Below are 17,754 nucleotides of genomic sequence, written 5' to 3' on the forward strand. Positions count from 1 at the left end.
TAGAGTTTTAAAGCTTCAGGCCCCTACTTTAACATCCACACAAGAACATACATTACTGTCACTGCTGCTGCACCTTTTGACAGTTTTTACAGCAGACAGAAATTCAAGAGACATGAACGAAAACACATCCTCAGCTGACACTTTCAGCATTCAGTCTGTCACTTTCCCAGTTTGCTCCACTCCATTCATCCACTCCTGCACGCTCTGCTGCGTCTTCCCTCCATCCGCCTCGTTCCGTGCCTGTAGATGCTGAATGAAATCATCCAGGATCTGCTGGGCTGACACGGAGGTCACATCCCTACAGTCCTCCTCGAACAGCAGCACCTTCAACCCCCTCCTCCCTTCCCGTCTGTCAGGACCTGCTTGGGCCTGCTGCTGTTGCTCTGGAGGGCCGTCGGCCTGGTTGGCGCCACAAGACGACTGCTTCTGGGTCTGTGGGTAAACGGGCTGTGGTCGGGCAGGGAAACTTGACTTATAGATGGAAGTGGTGATGTCAGAAGGGAAGGAGGATCTATGACAGGACTCGCTTTTGTTTGGAGGAAGACCCTGTTTAACTGGCATGAAGGCTGTGGCCCTCTGTGACTCTCCGTCTGATTTGTTCAGCCAGTCATGTGATACTTCCTCTGCTTTGGCATTATGGGATTGGCTGATGGGGAAAGAAGTTGTAAGAAACTTCTGAATGGCTTCAGTGGAGCCAAAGTGCCTTTCTAAGAGCTCCTTAATCAAACACGGCTCCTGAGGGACAAAAATTGAAACGTTAACAATAAATCCAGCAAGAATACTTTTATATGCGTACTTCTCCAGATGTTAAGGCAGCTGCAGACTCGAGTCAGATGTTTGGGTGATGAATATCAAAGTTTGTCTTTTTTTAAGCCAGACATTTCACATTGGCTATCTTATATCTTCTAAAAACACCTCTAATAATGTTCTTATTTCATTACTCTTAAAATCATTCCCGCTTAATATCTGAATTGATTTCCATAAATAAGGATATTAGGTGCTGCCCAGCTAAAACGTATTAAAATTCTTGCAAAAATAGACTAGTAAGTATAAAAAAACATTTGGCACATGCATTTTGACACAAGAATTGAAAATGTTAACAGTAGTTCACCCCAGCTTTCAATGAAGAGAATCCATGAAGCTCAATTGTGAATTTTATTTAATTTTGGGTAGATAGAAATGCTTTTGCATTGAACAACCAAGCATGCCACTCCAGCAGCTTATTTTGTAAATATTTTTGATTTGGCACCTCTTATTTTAAGGCTCCCCTCCCTCCCTACAGGTCCAGATCATCTGATCAGACAGAAGTAGCAGATTGTGAGGCATCTGTTTGTTTTTGCATGAGGCGTTCTCAACAAGCTGTCAAACAAGTATTTCGCAGATGACTTCCATGTTGTTAAGAAATGAGAGTATGAGACAAAAGCTGAAGCTATAAATGAGAAATTGATGCAGTGTTGTCTGTGGAGAGGACTTGTTTTAGCACCCAGCGAGAGCTGAAGGGATCCATCACTGTTTGGAGGTTTTTGTTTTTTACTGTTGATAAAATTGTAAATATAGGGTTATTTCATCCTTTTTTGTTTGTCTAAGTCCTTATCAGCAAAATTATCCAATTTTAATCTTTTTTTTATCTCTCGTGTGGAGTTATTGTGTGTTGGAGTGTGATTTAGTGTCCACTAGATGGCAGTGTGCTCACATTTATGTTCTCCAGGGCTGTGATGGTCCTGTGGGCATCCTCCAGCTCTGAGCCCAGCTCAGACACACGATTCAGCAGGAATTTACTTTCACTGCTCAGGCTCTCTGACTGCACAGGCACACACACACGCACACACGCGCGCGCGCGCGCACACACACACACACACACAGCAAGGTGCATAAAAATAATTGCATTTTATCCTTATTGCAGCTCTGATTACCTTGGTTTTCTCACCGCTTTGTTCAGGTGCTCCCCCAGAAGGTTGTGGTCTTGTTTTGTCCCGGTGTGTGAAGGCAGAAGACTTTGCAGCAGAAAGAAAGAGACAAAAAACATCAAGAATGTTTTTAATTACATGAATCTTTTAACAAGAACAGTTAAAAGCAGCTGTTTATGAGGACAAGTGGCAAACACATAGCCTAGTGAACTAGACCAAATTCTTGCTTTGCAAACTAGCAACGCTTCACTGGAGCCTCAGCAGCCCCCAACAGCATTCTGGTTGGCCAATCACAGCTCTCTATAGGGGTTTCAAACACATAAAGAGCTGTGATTGGTCCATAATGGTGGGCCAGTCATAGTGCTTATCTGCTTATGCCTGGTGGGTGGGAAGATGCAACGTGAGCCCTTTTCAGATATGTGTGGACAATTCAATCCGGTTTTTAACCGGAACTGTGTTTTCAGACACACCACTTTTGTACCGGAACTCGGCTGCCTTCACACAGCAGGGAAAAGTTCCAGATGTCGGGGGAGGGGATCGGACCCATGTTAAGCATAATCTGCGCACACGAAGATGCATGAGAGACCTGGATGATGAAGCTCAATGGTTAAAGGAATCACTGAAGCGGTGTGAAGCGCTCCGTCGCGCGTCTAGGCGGTACCGTAGGAGGCGAGCTGCCGTGGTTCGCGCATGCTACAGGAGCGAGCTATCTAGGTGCGCACAGCGTCCCCCGGTCCCCTCCTTCTCCCCCTTGTCCGGAACTCTACCTCACCAGTCTGAAGCAGCCACCCTGTCCGTAACAAGTCCGGACCTGTTACTAGGGGCGTCGTCCGGTTAAATTACGGAAACCGTTATCCGGATGTTTGCATTCAGACACAAAGGTCTTACGGACAGAGTCCGGAACATTTCCGTTTTTCATGGCCTGTCTGAAGGGGGCTAGAGTGAAACAAGAGTATGTCACATTCATTGTCCAGTGGAATGCGGAGATCATTTGAAAGACAACGGTAGAACCCGCACCACAACCGAGAGCCGTCAATGGAGCATGGCCAGACTAAATAATACATTTATGTAGTCTGGCTTGCCAGGCTAGCAAACACAAGCTTTCCTAATGAATGTGGAGCACATGACACCAGCTGGAGCCCAGTGTGAGGGAAGCATTATTTAGTCCAGTTGCTCCAGTCTGCTGAGGAATGATGGGTATGTGCTTGGTAAGCAGGACCGTTTGTTTGGTAACAGATCCAGGCCTGATCAGGTTAGAGAGGGAGATTTTAGTAACTGCAGGGCAGCAAAAACAACTGGGGGTTTTGCTGTTGATCTATAACGTCCCATTGATCAAATCTATAGAAACTCTTCTGGATTTATTTTATGCCTCCAGGTTCCAGCCCTAATGTGTCCTCAGACAACACACACCAGAGAATTCTCTTGGCTTCTTTATTTATTGTGTTCAGGCAAGTCACCTTTTATATTTCTCCTTGACGTGACTCAGCTCCTCTCTGGTCCTCTGCAGCTCTGCCTCCAGGCTCTCAATGCAAACCACCGTCTGCAGTAGATTCTGGTGAAGATCAGCATTCTCCTCCTGCAGCGCCCTGAACACAGAGGGAGTCACAACATAAATCTCCACCAGAGATGTTTGTTGGTTGTGTTGACAGAAAAAACAAGCCCAGACAGATCACTAAAAACTTTTGTTCACTTTCCAGTCCTTTATGTTTAAGTTAATATTGGGTAAATTAAACACAATATAACATTTAACATTGCACACTTGTTTCTAAAGAGAAAGATCTTTACTTTTGATTTGAAAAGGGGTGAACTGAGTGTGACTGATCAATGAATGTCATAAACACCTAATTAGATGGGCTTATATAACACAGCTGCTGTCTGTGATTAAAATGTATGGAAAACATGTGCTTTGTGCTAATGTTAAAAATAGAACCTGTATAACTTGCTAACTGGGGCTATTTCAGTACTTTTTTCCACCAAACATCATATGTTTAAACTCCAAATGCAAAATTCTGAATATTGTGTGTGTGTGTGTGTGTGTGTGTGTGTGTGTGTGTGTGTGTGTGTGTGTGTGTGTGTGTGTGTGTGTGTGTGTGCGTGCGTGCGTGCGTGCGTGCGTGTGTGTGTGTGTGTTAACCTGCAAACTGACATTAGTAGCAAAGTGAAGACATTTTGCTGATCCTCACTTTGAAACAATGTTACAGAGCTCTACTGGTTAAATGTAGAGAGGTAGTTTTAGTAAAGGTTTGGGTTAGAAATAGACTGGTCAGGGTTAGGGTTGGCACAGTCCAGTCACTGAAATGAATGGAAATCAATGACGGTCCTCACAACAAATGCTAGACTAGAGTGGCACTCGCTGAAACCAGAATTCAGGTATTTGTACTTCTGATGCAGATAAAAGTCAGTCTACATGTTCCCAAATATTTTTTCTGTATTAACACATCCCACTGTTACGTAAATGAGAACTACTCCTCCTCCTGCGACAGAACTACGAGAGAGAGGATGCTCGTTAATGGGATCAATGATTCTCTGACCCATCACAGAGTGACCCTGACAGAAACGTGTGCAGATCAGTCTGACGATCATCCAGGCGGAATACTTACTGAAAATGGTCAGGATCATACAGCAGGTCCTTCAAGCAAAACAGAATAAAGTCAATAAGTACAAGCTGAGAGGAAATACAAGGATGTGATAAAATACAGTGGAAATAAACAGGATAGCTATATTTCTACTTTAAAACAGTGAGTCTACAAGGACACTTTTAGGCTTAATGTCAACACAGTGGGTTTATTTTGACTTCCAGTGGGGGGGGGAGCTTCGTCAGAATGAAAACATGCCAGCATGCCCTGCAGTAAGTTACTACTGCAACACAACTGTGCTTTCCCCTTCGGGGGTCACCGCAGCCAATCATCTGTCTCCATTAAGTTCTTCATGCGGATCAGCACAGCCATTTGAATAAAGACAAAGATAAGATTGATTCAAAGTTCTGATGAAATGAGCATCCGGGACAAACTGCCGCCACATTACTAACATGACAGATTCAATTAAAGATCGAATCACGACAGAGTGTACAGGAATCGATTGGTTCTGACTAAAACACTGCAGGGGGTTTTCTCTTTGTTCATGTGTGTGTGTGTGTGTGTGTGTGTGTGTGTGTGTGTGTGTGTGTGTGTGTGTGTGTGTGTGTGTGTGTGTGTGTGTGTGTGTGTGTGTGTGTGTGTGTGTGTGTGTGTGTGTGTGTGTGTGTGTGTGTGTGTGTGTGTGTGACCAGATCCTTACATAGGGGCACCTGATATCAGCTCTAATTTGAGCCATGTTTTACTTGGTGTTGGTTTCTGGAGCAAGATGCACCGATTCGTCACACTGATGTTGTTTCTTTTTCTGAACACACAGTCGTTTCAGAGAACAAACAGAACTTCACACACTGGGACACGTCAGGTAGTTTCAGAAGAAATTTCCTCTAAAAGAACCATGCTGTGTTGCTGGGCAGTGACTCAGCTTGCAATGCGGAGTATTTGACACAGCCCACTCAGCCTGTGAGTCAGCTGCATGGCCTGCGTAAGCAACACTGCATTTATTACGTTCATCCTCTTCTCTCCACACAGAGAGCTGTTTTTACTTCTGACAATAAATCAGTGAATATTTTACTGACCTAAAAGCTTTTGATGGGCAAAACTCTTGGTTAATCAATTTATTGATTGCTCATTAAATTCCATAGTGTTGATATCATGACTTGATGGGATCAGCGTGTTATGAAAGGATATTTCTTTCATAATCTAGTTTCAAAATGACTTTGTGTTAGTTTTAAATAGGTTTTATTGGTGACATTAAATAGAGTTAAAGCTATTGTCACCTTTCCTGGATTATTTCTCATAAATATGATAAATAACAGGGACTCACTCCAACTAGGGTCTGATCAACCCGATTTGTTGAAGCGAAGATGTGTATAGTTGTGTTATAATTAGCAATGTGATTGTCCCAAATGTTTCTACTTATATTTAGTAGTAATCTAAAGCTTAAACATCTATCAGCGGTTTTGTATGAAAAAGCAGAAGTCCTCTCACCATCGGCTGTTTACAGATCCCAGTTTGCTGTGATTGGCGTCGACTGCTCTGCTCTGAGCTGTGACTGGTAGCTGTGGAGGCCGTCTCTCTGCCTCTGGGTGAGTCTGATTTTGTGGACGAGGACTCAGATCCAAAACCTGGTCCAGCACCCTGGACTGAGGGTGAAGGGGAAAAGTTTGGCCTTGTGTGTCCCGAGTCTTGGTGCACCTGCTGAAAGAAGCGTTGTGTGTGTTTGTGCTGATTGTGGTAGGTGTTGGGCTGGTACTTGTGGTGCTGACGTTGTTTGGGCCGAGTAGGACTGGGGCTGGTTCCATCAGTAATGTGAGGACCAGATCTGCTGTATCTGTCCCCTGACATGAAGTCTCCAGTAGGCGAGGGTCTCCTGTCCTTACAGCCGTGACTGGAAGGTGAAGGATAATGGTGAGGTGGTGGGCTACCACGATGGTTCCTGGTTGCATATGAGATGAGTTTGTCAGGATTGGAGGAATCTGCGTCTTTCACTTGTCTACTAGACTGCTGCAGAGGTGGTTCTGTCTCACTTCTCTTTATCCCTCTGTGTTTCTTGGGTGGCAGCTGAGGTTTGATCTTGTCAAGCATAGGGGCCGGAGTTGGTGCTTTCCCAGAACTTAGATCATTGCCCACACCCAGTCTGGAAAGATCGGATGGACTCAAGACTTGTTTTGTAATTTCATTAAGAAATGCTGAAAACTGTAATTTTCCCTCCACAAAATTTGCCCGTGCTCGATCCATCTCCGCCTGAGTTACCCCTTTGCCCTTCTGCCCACTCTGGCCTTCTCCCTTTGTGACTCTTGGGGACAGAACCTCCATTGACTTAACCTTGCGAATATCAGTACGGCTCTTCTTGTTTTTAAGAATCCCTTTGCTGGGTAGCTGGCTAGAAGAAATGGCCCTCTTGGGCCCACTTTCAACCCCTAAAACAATGTCTTCCTCACTAAAAGCCAAGCTTCGGTTCAGACTAGTTGTTTTATACAAAGCCCCATAGTTCAAATGTGTCGCTGTGGATCGTTCACTTTCAACATTACCTTTATGGCCTGGCAGAAGGGCCTCATCGCTGCGACTGTGACCTCTGTTAAGGCAAGAAAAGTCATGCTTTTTGCTCTGGTGTGAGTTTTCCTGTAACTGACTAACATTTCCTTTTCTGCTGTGTTTGATGGTGGCAAAGACAATAGGTTCACTGCTGTCATCCTCCATTAAAGTTCTGCGCACATCTGAGATATTGGAGCAGGACAAGGAATGTAATGGTCGCTCAGCACGACGAAGATAGATGGGGTCATTCGCACTCGTTTCTGTGAACCATGAAGAAGAGGAAGAGCTGGAAGAAATGGAAGAGGACGAAGCCCTGGAGAGAGTTACAGAAGTGCGGTGGTTGTAAAGTGTTTCACTCTCATCATCATGATGAAATTGATGAAGAGAATGGATTTTCTGATGAGTGTTGTCATAGGGATATTGGCGATGGTGGTGATGATGTCCTCGGCTACTGTCAGAGTTTCTATCGTAATCATCAAGCTTTGCATGCCTACATCATGGAAAAATTATAAAAAGATTTGCACATGTTCAACCATATTTAATCAAGCAAAAACAAATTGGCTGAAACAGTTATTCTCAGTTTTCACTAAGAAACATCCTACCTTGGTGAATGAGTGTCTTGGTGGTGATGAAGCCGATTATGGTTTCTATGTTGTTTGATTTGATCCGGTGGAGAAGGGCTGTGAACTGGTCTGAAAAAGTTCTCCATTACTTGTCCGTTTCTGGGGCTGTCAGTGCCGTCCAGCGATGTTCAGTAGATGTTTTTTATTTTTATCTCTTTAGCTCTATTTTCTCATACAGGATCAGGACTTATTGAACTATCATTATGGCAAAACATCTTCCACTGTTAGTCATTCTGCCAAGAAATTTGAAATTCAGAAAGAGAACTTGAGTGTGTTTTAGCAAAAAAAGGACTTAATTTTGGTCTAAGAAATAATCCTCCCAATGGTCTCTGCAGTAAAAAAAAGAAAACATTCTTCAAATTTTTAACAACATTGAAGCTGTTACATTTTTCATCTATGAATAGGTCTCCCTGAATTGTCTCCCTTGGCGTCCGACCGCAAAATAAGGGAATCAAATCGTGTGAGCAGGAAAGTAGGAGTTCCTGGATTGGGGCCATGATGTGTCATTACGCTTGAACAGCTGGATGCTTATCGAACCAGCAAAAAAAGCGTTGTCCTCACAGAGGACAAAAGATCTATATCTTGTTTAAATCCAATAAATAAACCAGAAAAAGTGTGGGTTTTCTTGTTTATCCACTCTTGAATATCATTATATTATGAAACTTCATGCATTTGTCCGATGTTGCGTATTTTACCATGGTTGTCAGAATTTATCAAAGAACACACATTTGTCTAATCAAAGCTATTTAAGTGTCCTTCGTTGCCCTATTGATTTAAAAATGTTTCCTGTAGTTGAGGCCTGTATAATCACATTCACAGGCTGTGACCCTGATATGTCATTATATCAGAATTTCATTGTGATAACAATTCATTTTCATCATACGTAGTTTTGTGAGAAAGCAAATGACAGCTGGAAGCATTAAAAAATAGGACTCCTCGTAACAATTTATTGCTCCCAAAATCAAAACCAGTAACATCCAGTTGGGACTGAAAAGCAAAATTATCATCTAGAGCTATTGTTTATCATATTTTTAAATTAATTAGTTTATGAGAGACCATCTCTGTAATCAATTTCATCAGTGGCAAATGAAGACGTAGTCCTTCATTTTGCCCTTTATCTGAAAGTAAACCTGGATGATCATAGTGAAAAGGCCTTTTTCATTATGTTCCATTATTTTCCAAGTGATAAGGAAAAAATACTACAAATAAAGAGTTGTCTGGATTGATTATCACATATACAACTTTGATTGCATCTGGTAGATAAAAGAAATCAAGGGCTGAAACTGTATCAGGACAAAAGTGCCTCTAGGTTGATCAATTGTGAGCTAGTTCCATAAGGAATGATAAGCCTTGATGTGGTCATTAGTCAACAATAAAGCCAGTTCTACAGAGAGAAACATACATGACAGAGGAAAACAAGAGAGACGTGAATCACTGCACGTATTTTCAAAACACCCCCTGCTGGTTAAAAACAGTCTCCTCAGTCTTCTTGTACTGGTAATTTTCCATCAAGCACTGAGTGTTTCTGGAATTTTCTAGTTTTCCACAACACAAAATCTCCAGTTTCGTAAATACAAAATCAGTATTTTAATATTTCTGGAATATGCAGCATATTTGCAAGCTTTATCCAAAGGGAAAGGCATATTTTCGTTAAAATATATATTTTTTTAAATCCTGCAGGCACCAGTAGTTGTAGCAGAAATCATTAAACAATTGATTAAATTACATAGCATTAATGAACATATGTATAGTGATTTGAACGAGAACTAGTAGCTGTTCTTTTGTTCTTTCATCACAAACTGCATGTCATTGCAGTACAGGAAAAAAATAGATCCGGCTATTCCATCAGTTTCTAGTTTGAACCGGTTTAGCAAGACCTTGTTGTTCACAAACTCAAGATTAATCCGCACAGCCGTTACTGGTGACGTCGGCTATTTTGAATTTTTCAGTAATGAAACTGGTTTTATTATTAATTTCAATACATATTTTCTGTTGAAACACATTGAAAATCAATATTGACCTAGACAACATCACTGTGTGTACTTTTATTTATAGAATACACGAAATAAACTGAAATAATCAGTTAAAAGCTTATCCGTTGCTCAGATTTTGCATTTTTTTAATAGAAGGCAGTCTAAGTGTGTCAATGTTCTAAACAGCACATAGTTTATTGTTTCGCCTTATAAAATGGATTCATTTATGAGTCATTTTAACAACGGATCATTGTCTGCTGCGAGGTCTAGATTCTTTGTCGGATGAACACGAATCTTTCTGTTGGGCGAATCGCTTCCAAACTATAAATACTGACGACGCCATTTCATCTTACATTGCAGCGACGCTATTCCAGTGAAAGGCAGCAGAGCGGTGCAGGTCTACGCGGTCTTACATTTCATTTCCTTTAGGGATTATTGAATGATCGTTAAGAGTCTTTAGATGCTGCCGCTTTTTTATTTATTCGACCCATTTGTCTTTTGAAATAGTTTTTTTATTACTATTTTGTGATGTACCTAGTTAGGTTTTCGCTGATAAAGTAACTGAGCTTGTTTTCGAGCGTGGTGTAACATATTCGTATTTTTGTAATTTATCGAAGTATTTAATGGCTGATCAAACTCTATTCAAAGCAGATCATTTGGGGCCTTTGTTGAGGCAGTTGTTTGGCTAATGCTAAAATAACGTGGTCATGTAAAAAATTTTTAACTTTAGACGGTGTTTTTCGTTGGCAGTTTTTGTATGTGTATGACTACCTTCGATGTGTTGAGTTTCATCACGTTTGGTTTTTAACCATTTACGGTTGTCTGCCATATATGGGTGCTGTGACGTGAATACTTGTTGCCATTGGTTGCGTTAAATTCCACCACGGCAAGGCTTGTAGGGAGTGGCCAATTGTTTTCCTAGTGCGCATGCCCATTGATGGCTGCGTTATGCAACCGCTGATCACTTGCTTTTGAATGGCTTTTTGTAAAAAAAAAAAAAAAAAGTCGGTGGTGATTCAAGCCGAATGATAGAGAAACCAGAACTAGAATTGCATCATATTATTAAACAACGTAATATGTTGTGATTTACTTTTAAGTACTTAAAAGTTAAGTGATTAACTTGTAACTTATCTGAAAACTTTGATTATGCTAAGCCATACTTATTTTGACCAGTGGTTTGACAATTAGAAACTCTTGTTGCAAGAACATTTAGTTTTATTTGTCATAGTTTTTAGGTATCGGGCTTTTTATAGTTCATTTTGATATAATGTTCAGTTAAACTTTTTTTTTTTTAACCGAGTTTATGAGAAGAAACCACAGCTCTGGCAGACGATCTGATAAATTTGATTCTGGTTGGACATTTTTGGGGGGGCTTACATGATTTTTATTTTTTATTTTTTTTTACTGCGGGGGATATGGACATAGTTAATATGAGGAAGAATGGACTAAAGTAAATAGAAGATCGTGGAAGACCGGAGTCGAGCCAGGCAGGACAGGACCAGAGGGCGTAGGAGGACCGGAGTCGAGCCAGGCAGGACAGGACCAGAGGGCGTAGGAGGACCGGAGACGAGCCAGGCAGGACAGGAAAGGACCAGAGGGCGTGGGAGGACCGAGTCCAGGCAAAACGGCACCAGAGGGCGTGGAGGCGAGAACAGGGATGAGGAGCTGTCAGCACCAGAGGGAGGAGGCCAGGCTGTCTGCGAGCTTACACCAGAGGGAGCCAAAGGCACAGGGCAGAGTAGCTGAGAGGCCAGCGCCAGAGCCACGCCAAGGGTGGGATGGGTTCTCGGTTCCCTAGCTTCAAGTTTAAAGCGGGTTCTTGGTTTGTATACTGGGTTTAGGTATCCCTGTAACGTTCTCAGGCTTTTTATGAACTGTTGTAGAACACAATTTCTCGCACATTTTTCTTCCTCTTTACAGGCAAGCGGTGTAAAGCGTTTTGTGGTCGCATCTCGTGCGCTGACATGATTTATGGTGGTGTCTGCTGTGATGAATGCCTTGGTAGTGTGCTGGCGAGACGAGCCCCTTAATCCGAAGCAACCCCCTCTGCGATCAGTAGGCGCGACTGGAAAGAGAGGCTGTCCTTTGTCATGTAATAGGTCTTCAGCTGAGGAGGTTACAGCACTGGAGTGGGAGTTGTCTTCTGTTCGTCAAGTTGTGTACTCGGCAGGCCTTCCTTTCTTGGACCACCACATTGATACAGATCAGCTACATCTACCTCTTAACCCAAAAGCAGTGAGTTAATGCATGAAATGTACATGTGGTGTAACTATCCTGTACATTAGTCCTAGCATTAAAGCTATTTCTTACTGCAATAGTTTGAAAATTTGGGGAGGGGGGAGGGGTGTTAAAATGTGTCTGGAGTTTCTCTTTTCACAGGCCTGACCCCCCTAAAGCAGATCATGGAAAGAATTCCTGGTTCTTGCTACTCTGTACTGGTTGAGCCCATCTTGCGTACTATAGTGCTTTGGATCAGGATCGTGTGCATCTCCTGTGCTTTAACAAGGTGTAGGAAGGTATAAGTAAAAAATCAATGGACTTTTTTAAAGCTTTCTATTTTGGTGCACATTTTAAAATGGGTGGTTGTACACGTTTACATACCATTTGGGAGGGGTGGGTTGTGGGGCGTTAATCAGTCTCTTCCTAGACTTCACAGCTTCACGTTGCCCAATGCCAAATGGCTTGAATAGGAAGCATCCAGGTGAACCTGACAAGATTCAAGTGGACACTTTCCAAACAAGATAGCAACCCACTTAGTCTTCCAGCCTTCAGAGGCCCCTTTTGCCCAAGGGATTGTGGTAACCAGTCTCTTTATTAGAAGCCAATGCAATTTTGTACAACTTCCGTTGTTTTGTGGGAGGGGTTGTGTATTTTTGACTTTTGCAGATTTTATATAAAGGCCCTACCAACAAATCTACATTCAAGTCCGCACCTAGACTTCAGGAAGGATTCTTCGTTCAGGCTTGCGGTATTTCTCAAATGGCTTCCATATTCTGTGAAATGTATTCTATCCGTTATAAGGGAAGTATTTGTTCTGTATAGCTTCATTGTTTGGGGAAAGGTGGTTTTGTGGGGAGAAGGCTTCTTTCTTTGCATTTTCAGTGTGCTGTTCCCTGTATCCAAGACCAGCAGGAACTCCTAACTCATTGTATGTACAAGTTTCCTTGCGCATCGAGCATCACGTAAGCTCACTAAATGTGTTCACATTTATCGTTAACATTCATTGTTCTGGCTAGATGCCTTCATTGCAATTCCTTTGCAATTAGTTGCTGTGCCTTGTATTGACAATACAATGAGTGAACTATCTGTAAAGGATTTTATTTTTGCATAATAAATGCATAGCTTTGTTGTGATTGAATACAGTTTTGGTATGCATTTGTTCTTTTGGGAGGGGCTTGTGTGGGGAGCTTTTCTTGTGCTTTTTCAGGTTTGACTAAGGCTTGGAGCTTTGTAGAGCACGGATGTGACCTGGGCTCAGTGACCCTTTTTGAAAGCGGAAATTGAAAGCAGATAAGTTGCATCCATCAAATGAATATTGGAAAGCAGAAAATCTTTTCTTACCAAGTCACTTGTGTCAAGTGTACTTACTCTTGAAAGCCATTTGCTGTACTTGATAGTAGAAAAATCTGAGCTTTCTTAAGTCTTAAAAGGACTATTTGATGGAGCTTCATTAAACTTGACATTATCTGCAGTAAAGCATTTGGGTAAGGATAACAACAGTCAGTTCTACGATACTGTGGGGAGGGGCTGGGGTCTCTATCTTTTTTTAATCTTACAGAAAAGGTCCCAAAGGATGAATGCAGTCTTCCTAGGACAACTCGAGAGTCTTCAGCCCTTTGAACTTGACTGACAAGCAGTTTGAACAGGAAGGGTCAGGTTGTTGAGTTTTTGAATAGTTAGCCATCAGCTTCTGGCCCTTGTGCAACTGTGCATGTGGCAGTTTAATTACATTTCACTTATAAATGCGCAACTGTGCATTGTTTCTAAATTGAAGGAGCTGAGGAAAGCTGTGCATTGTGCAGCTTTAATTTGGTTTGCAATGCAGCGCAAATGTGCTGCTTAAGTCTAGTCCGCATATTGTTTGGGCATATCCCTACACTTCTCTTCACAGAAATCGCAATACACGACTGGTTCAAGCACAAGCGAAGTCCTCCAGCCTGGCGCATGTAGTAAGATGTTGGCTTTTCTTGTGAACATCAATGCAATGTGTAGTTGACAAAATGACATCATGGAACTGGCTCTGTGTTAACCTAAAATCATCAGTAACAATGCTTTACTAGTATATTCCTCTTTGGCCTTGGGGCCCTATTGCTTTGCATCTTAAGACCACGAGTAGTGCACAACTCTATTGTGTCAAATGTGTGGTGGGTGTGTTGTGTAGATCACTTTGTTTCAGATCATTCTCGCCTGTCCCCTCCGATCTCGCCTGCCTCTGAATGCAAAGTCATCTGTGGAAGCTGTCCGCGAATATGAGTGTGACACCCTGAATGACGTACCAATCCCCCGTGTGCTTGAGCTGAAATCTGAACCCCTGGCGTCCGTCGCGAAGCCCTGCTCTCTTTGTGCCTTTTTCTTTTTCTTCTGGTTTCTTAGGTCAAAATTGCCAATATTTCTTTATTTTGTCATCTGGGATGGCCTAACCTGTGATGGAAAACTGAGAATTCCGCATTTTAAGATCAACCACTGCAAGCTTGTTTCTAATACTGCATCACTTCAGTTTCGTGGGTGCCAAGTTAAGTGATTTATTTTTTTTTTTGGTTCCCTTATTTATTTTTCCCTTAATCCTATCATGGCTTTAATGTGTAACAAATGTTGCATGCACCTCGGCTCTGCATAACATTAATTTTGTGTAACAATATAATTTTCATTAAGTCGTTGTCAAGCATTGCATTAGTGTATGGTATGGGGCGGGGGGGTACAACCCTTGTCTTTCTCTCCCTTTCAGATTTTTCATGCAGCTAAACTTACTTCTGAGCCATACAAGTTAGTCTTCGGTGAAGTCGTGGGATGACTTTGGTACCGCGAGCATCTAGGGATCAATCGGTCTTTAAATGTGCACTTGAGCCTCACTGAGGAGCGATAGAGGTGGTAAATGCTGCATCGGCTGTGGTAAATGACCATTTTGACATATTTCCCGTTGTAGAATGGGGTTGTCAAGGGGGGAGGGGGGTGGTTTAAATTGTCCTCTTCTTTCCATTGCAGCTCTAGAAGTGCTCAGTTCACCCTCGAGTCCTGCTGAAATGCAGACGGAAACTGCTTTATGACCAGGGATGCTGGTATCACGGCTTTGTTAATGATATTCGTGGACCATATCACACTGTTCTGGGAAATGCTGGGATTGGGGACTGCCGATTGTTTTGTCTTCTAGTTTCAGACCCATGATCGAGAAAGTCAACGCAGTGACATGTTTAGCAGCCAGGCCTTGGTGGTTTTCTTTTCCTGGAGGAACAAACTTTGTTCCCCCAGGTTTTGCTTTTGCCCAACAATAGTATTTATAAAAAAAAGCAAAAGACTCCGGTGGTGGCACTTCTGACTTGTCAGAACGGGGTTCAATTCCCTGCGGTGTCTTGCTTTTGGTGTGCCACTTGGGTAAAGCTGCTGGCTATCACAACTAAGTCTTAAAAGTAGTAATATGGGACATTATCTGTTTTAAAAAAATATATCCATGGGGTGTTTAGAGGTGTTGAGAATTAAAAAAAATTCCTTTTAAAAGCTTTATTAAAAAAACTCATTTTGACTGGGTTTGTTTACGCCTACCAGCCACTAGAAGACACTGTTGCGCTAAAAATTCTGCTCTGCAAGGAGAGTCTGGGACTGTGTAAAATGATCCTGAGCCTGCAAGATGTTCGGATAAATAGTAGAAATTGGTACACGACACCAGTGCCTGGTACACTAACATCAATATCATACTCTTCATGTGTGCAATACCAGATTTGCATACTGTCCCTTTAAGGAATGCAGCATTGTTCTAGAACCCGTTTAAAAATAAAGTAGTTGAAGATTTGAGTACTGGCTTCCTGTCTGTGTTAATACATGTACTTATGTTACTAAGTGTTGGTGCTGCTGTAATAAGTGAATTTCCCCACTGGGATCAATAAAGCATTTATTCTAATGATCAAAGTTTTCCCACTCTACAAATTACACGTTTATCAAGATTTCAGAATGTTCAAAGTTCTCAATGAGACGGCTGTATTTTGGTTTTTAGCAATGTTTAGCAAACGCCAGATTATTTGGTAGAAGTGTTGCAGTGTGAAATAGTTGCAGCCTAATGCAGCTGGTTGTGTGCTGCAAAAAATGCAGATTTCCTTTTACATGACAAATAAAATGCACTTTTTACCATCAGCTGCACAAAATTATGCCTAATTTCTATATTCTCAATACACAGGTTTTAAAATGTGGTATACTTTTTTTTCATTGTACATTTTTTCCTTTTTATCTAGGTCTCCTTTGAAAAGGTTTTTAATCTCAATGGGACTTTCTTCCTGGCTAAGAATGAATAAAACAAAGTCAAAGTTATTGTGGATCTACTTGGTTGTACTGAGGTATTCTAGACCGTAGCCAAAGCAAATCGATTTGGCAAGCAAGCGGCGGGGGACCGTACAGTAACGGGAATTTTGTAGTCTATGTAGTCTCATCGGCGTCTATGTGCTGTTGTCCTGTTTTAAATTCACCCATCACCTGTAGGCACCAGAACATTTAGTGACAATGAGTTTTTAACTTTTATTTGGATTATTGCTAAATTGGTTTGGTTAAACTTCAGCTATAAGAACATGACTAGCAGCTTGGTAGTTTTCTTTTTCTGCCAATATAACCAAATTTTCTATGCAGTCTAAATGGCCTCATACATTTTTGATCATTTAATCAATGTAAAGTCAGATGTTTGCCAGGCTAGATATTGGAGTGCTCCTAACCTTTGTTTAATTATAGGTTTTTACTTAATTTATATAGCACCTTTTACAGAAGAAAACTTTCACAAAAACATGATTGATGAACAGTGTTGGGAGTAATGCGGTACAAAAGTAATTAATTACTGTAATGCATTGCTTTTTGCTGTAATGTGGTAATGTAAGGCATTACAGGGAAAGAAAATGGTAATATTTACTCGGTACAATTGTCAGTAACGCGGTGATTACAATGCATTTTTAAACCCAGAATCAAGATGTGTTCCTTAAAAATTCAAATTGCGGGAAACCCGAAGAAAGATCCAGTATCTGCATATATTACGTCATTTATGGACTCAGCTTTGCGGGCAGAGAGGACGCAGCGGTAACGGCTCAGCTACTCCTGCTGCTCCTGCACGCAGTCACTGTAACATTCACAAAATCGCTCCACTAAAACAAAATAATTCACTTGCGATCGTTCATATCGGCGCATGTTCTCTGGTATTTTGTCCTTTTCTGACGTGCTTTGCCTCAGCTGAGTTCATAATCTGTGCCCCGGTGATTTCAACTCATTGCTGCTGGAGCGCCACGCATGTGAAGATCCCTTTGGCTGATTAGTTAGAAAGTAGGAAGTCTAGGAAAGAGTTTTTTCTGGAAGATGGAGAAAACATGCAGCATGCAGGAAGGTTAGAAAGAGAAAGGGCAGGAAATTATTCAAATAAAATCAAGAAAACAAAACAAAGTGCTTGAAAAGAAAAAAAGTAGGTAGATTTATCCCCAATACTCATTTTTACCAGTGAAAAGCAATAATATATAAGCATTTAATATTTATACATGTGATAGAATCAGATCACCCCAGAAGTCAGTCCCACATCCAGGGCCGTATCAAGGCATTTGGGGACCAAGGCAAATATAGGATTGGAGCCCCCACCACCTCACTCCCTGCTCAGTTAATATAAGATGGCAGCATGCTGAGAGTACAGATTGTTGTTGCTTTTATTTAATAAACAATCATTTTAAAGCACTGTCATTATATCTGACTGATTTTAACAGCAATCCTAGCTCAGACACCACATCACTTTCCACACATATGTCATGAGCTCACTGAGCGTCACATGACCAGATTCATATTGAAGTTGTTTTGGTCAAAGTAACTTAAAGTAATGCAAAAGTAGTGTAATGCCTTACATTTTAAAATCAGTAATATTGTAATGTAATTAATTAATTTAAAATGAGGGTAACAAGTAATAAATAATGCATTA

The 17,754-nt window shown here is 41.6% G+C and overlaps 1 protein-coding gene across 1 annotated transcript; it reads right to left on the minus strand.

Moving 5' to 3' along the window:
• LOC107377442 (uncharacterized) lies at positions 1 to 7,939 on the minus strand. The gene is made up of 7 exons (XM_054737357.2): positions 7,618 to 7,939; positions 5,969 to 7,505; positions 4,508 to 4,536; positions 3,365 to 3,493; positions 1,928 to 1,994; positions 1,694 to 1,801; positions 1 to 735 (listed from the first exon to the last, which is right to left on the minus strand). Exons 1-7 carry the CDS (start codon positions 7,722 to 7,724, stop codon positions 151 to 153), a joined length of 2,562 nt encoding a protein of 853 aa, XP_054593332.2. The 5' UTR covers positions 7,725 to 7,939; the 3' UTR covers positions 1 to 150.
• Positions 7,940 to 17,754: the final 9,815 nt, after the last annotated feature.

This window comes from Nothobranchius furzeri, chromosome 1, assembly GCF_043380555.1.
Source record: "Nothobranchius furzeri strain GRZ-AD chromosome 1, NfurGRZ-RIMD1, whole genome shotgun sequence".
NCBI classification, from domain to species: Eukaryota; Metazoa; Chordata; class Actinopteri; order Cyprinodontiformes; family Nothobranchiidae; genus Nothobranchius; species Nothobranchius furzeri.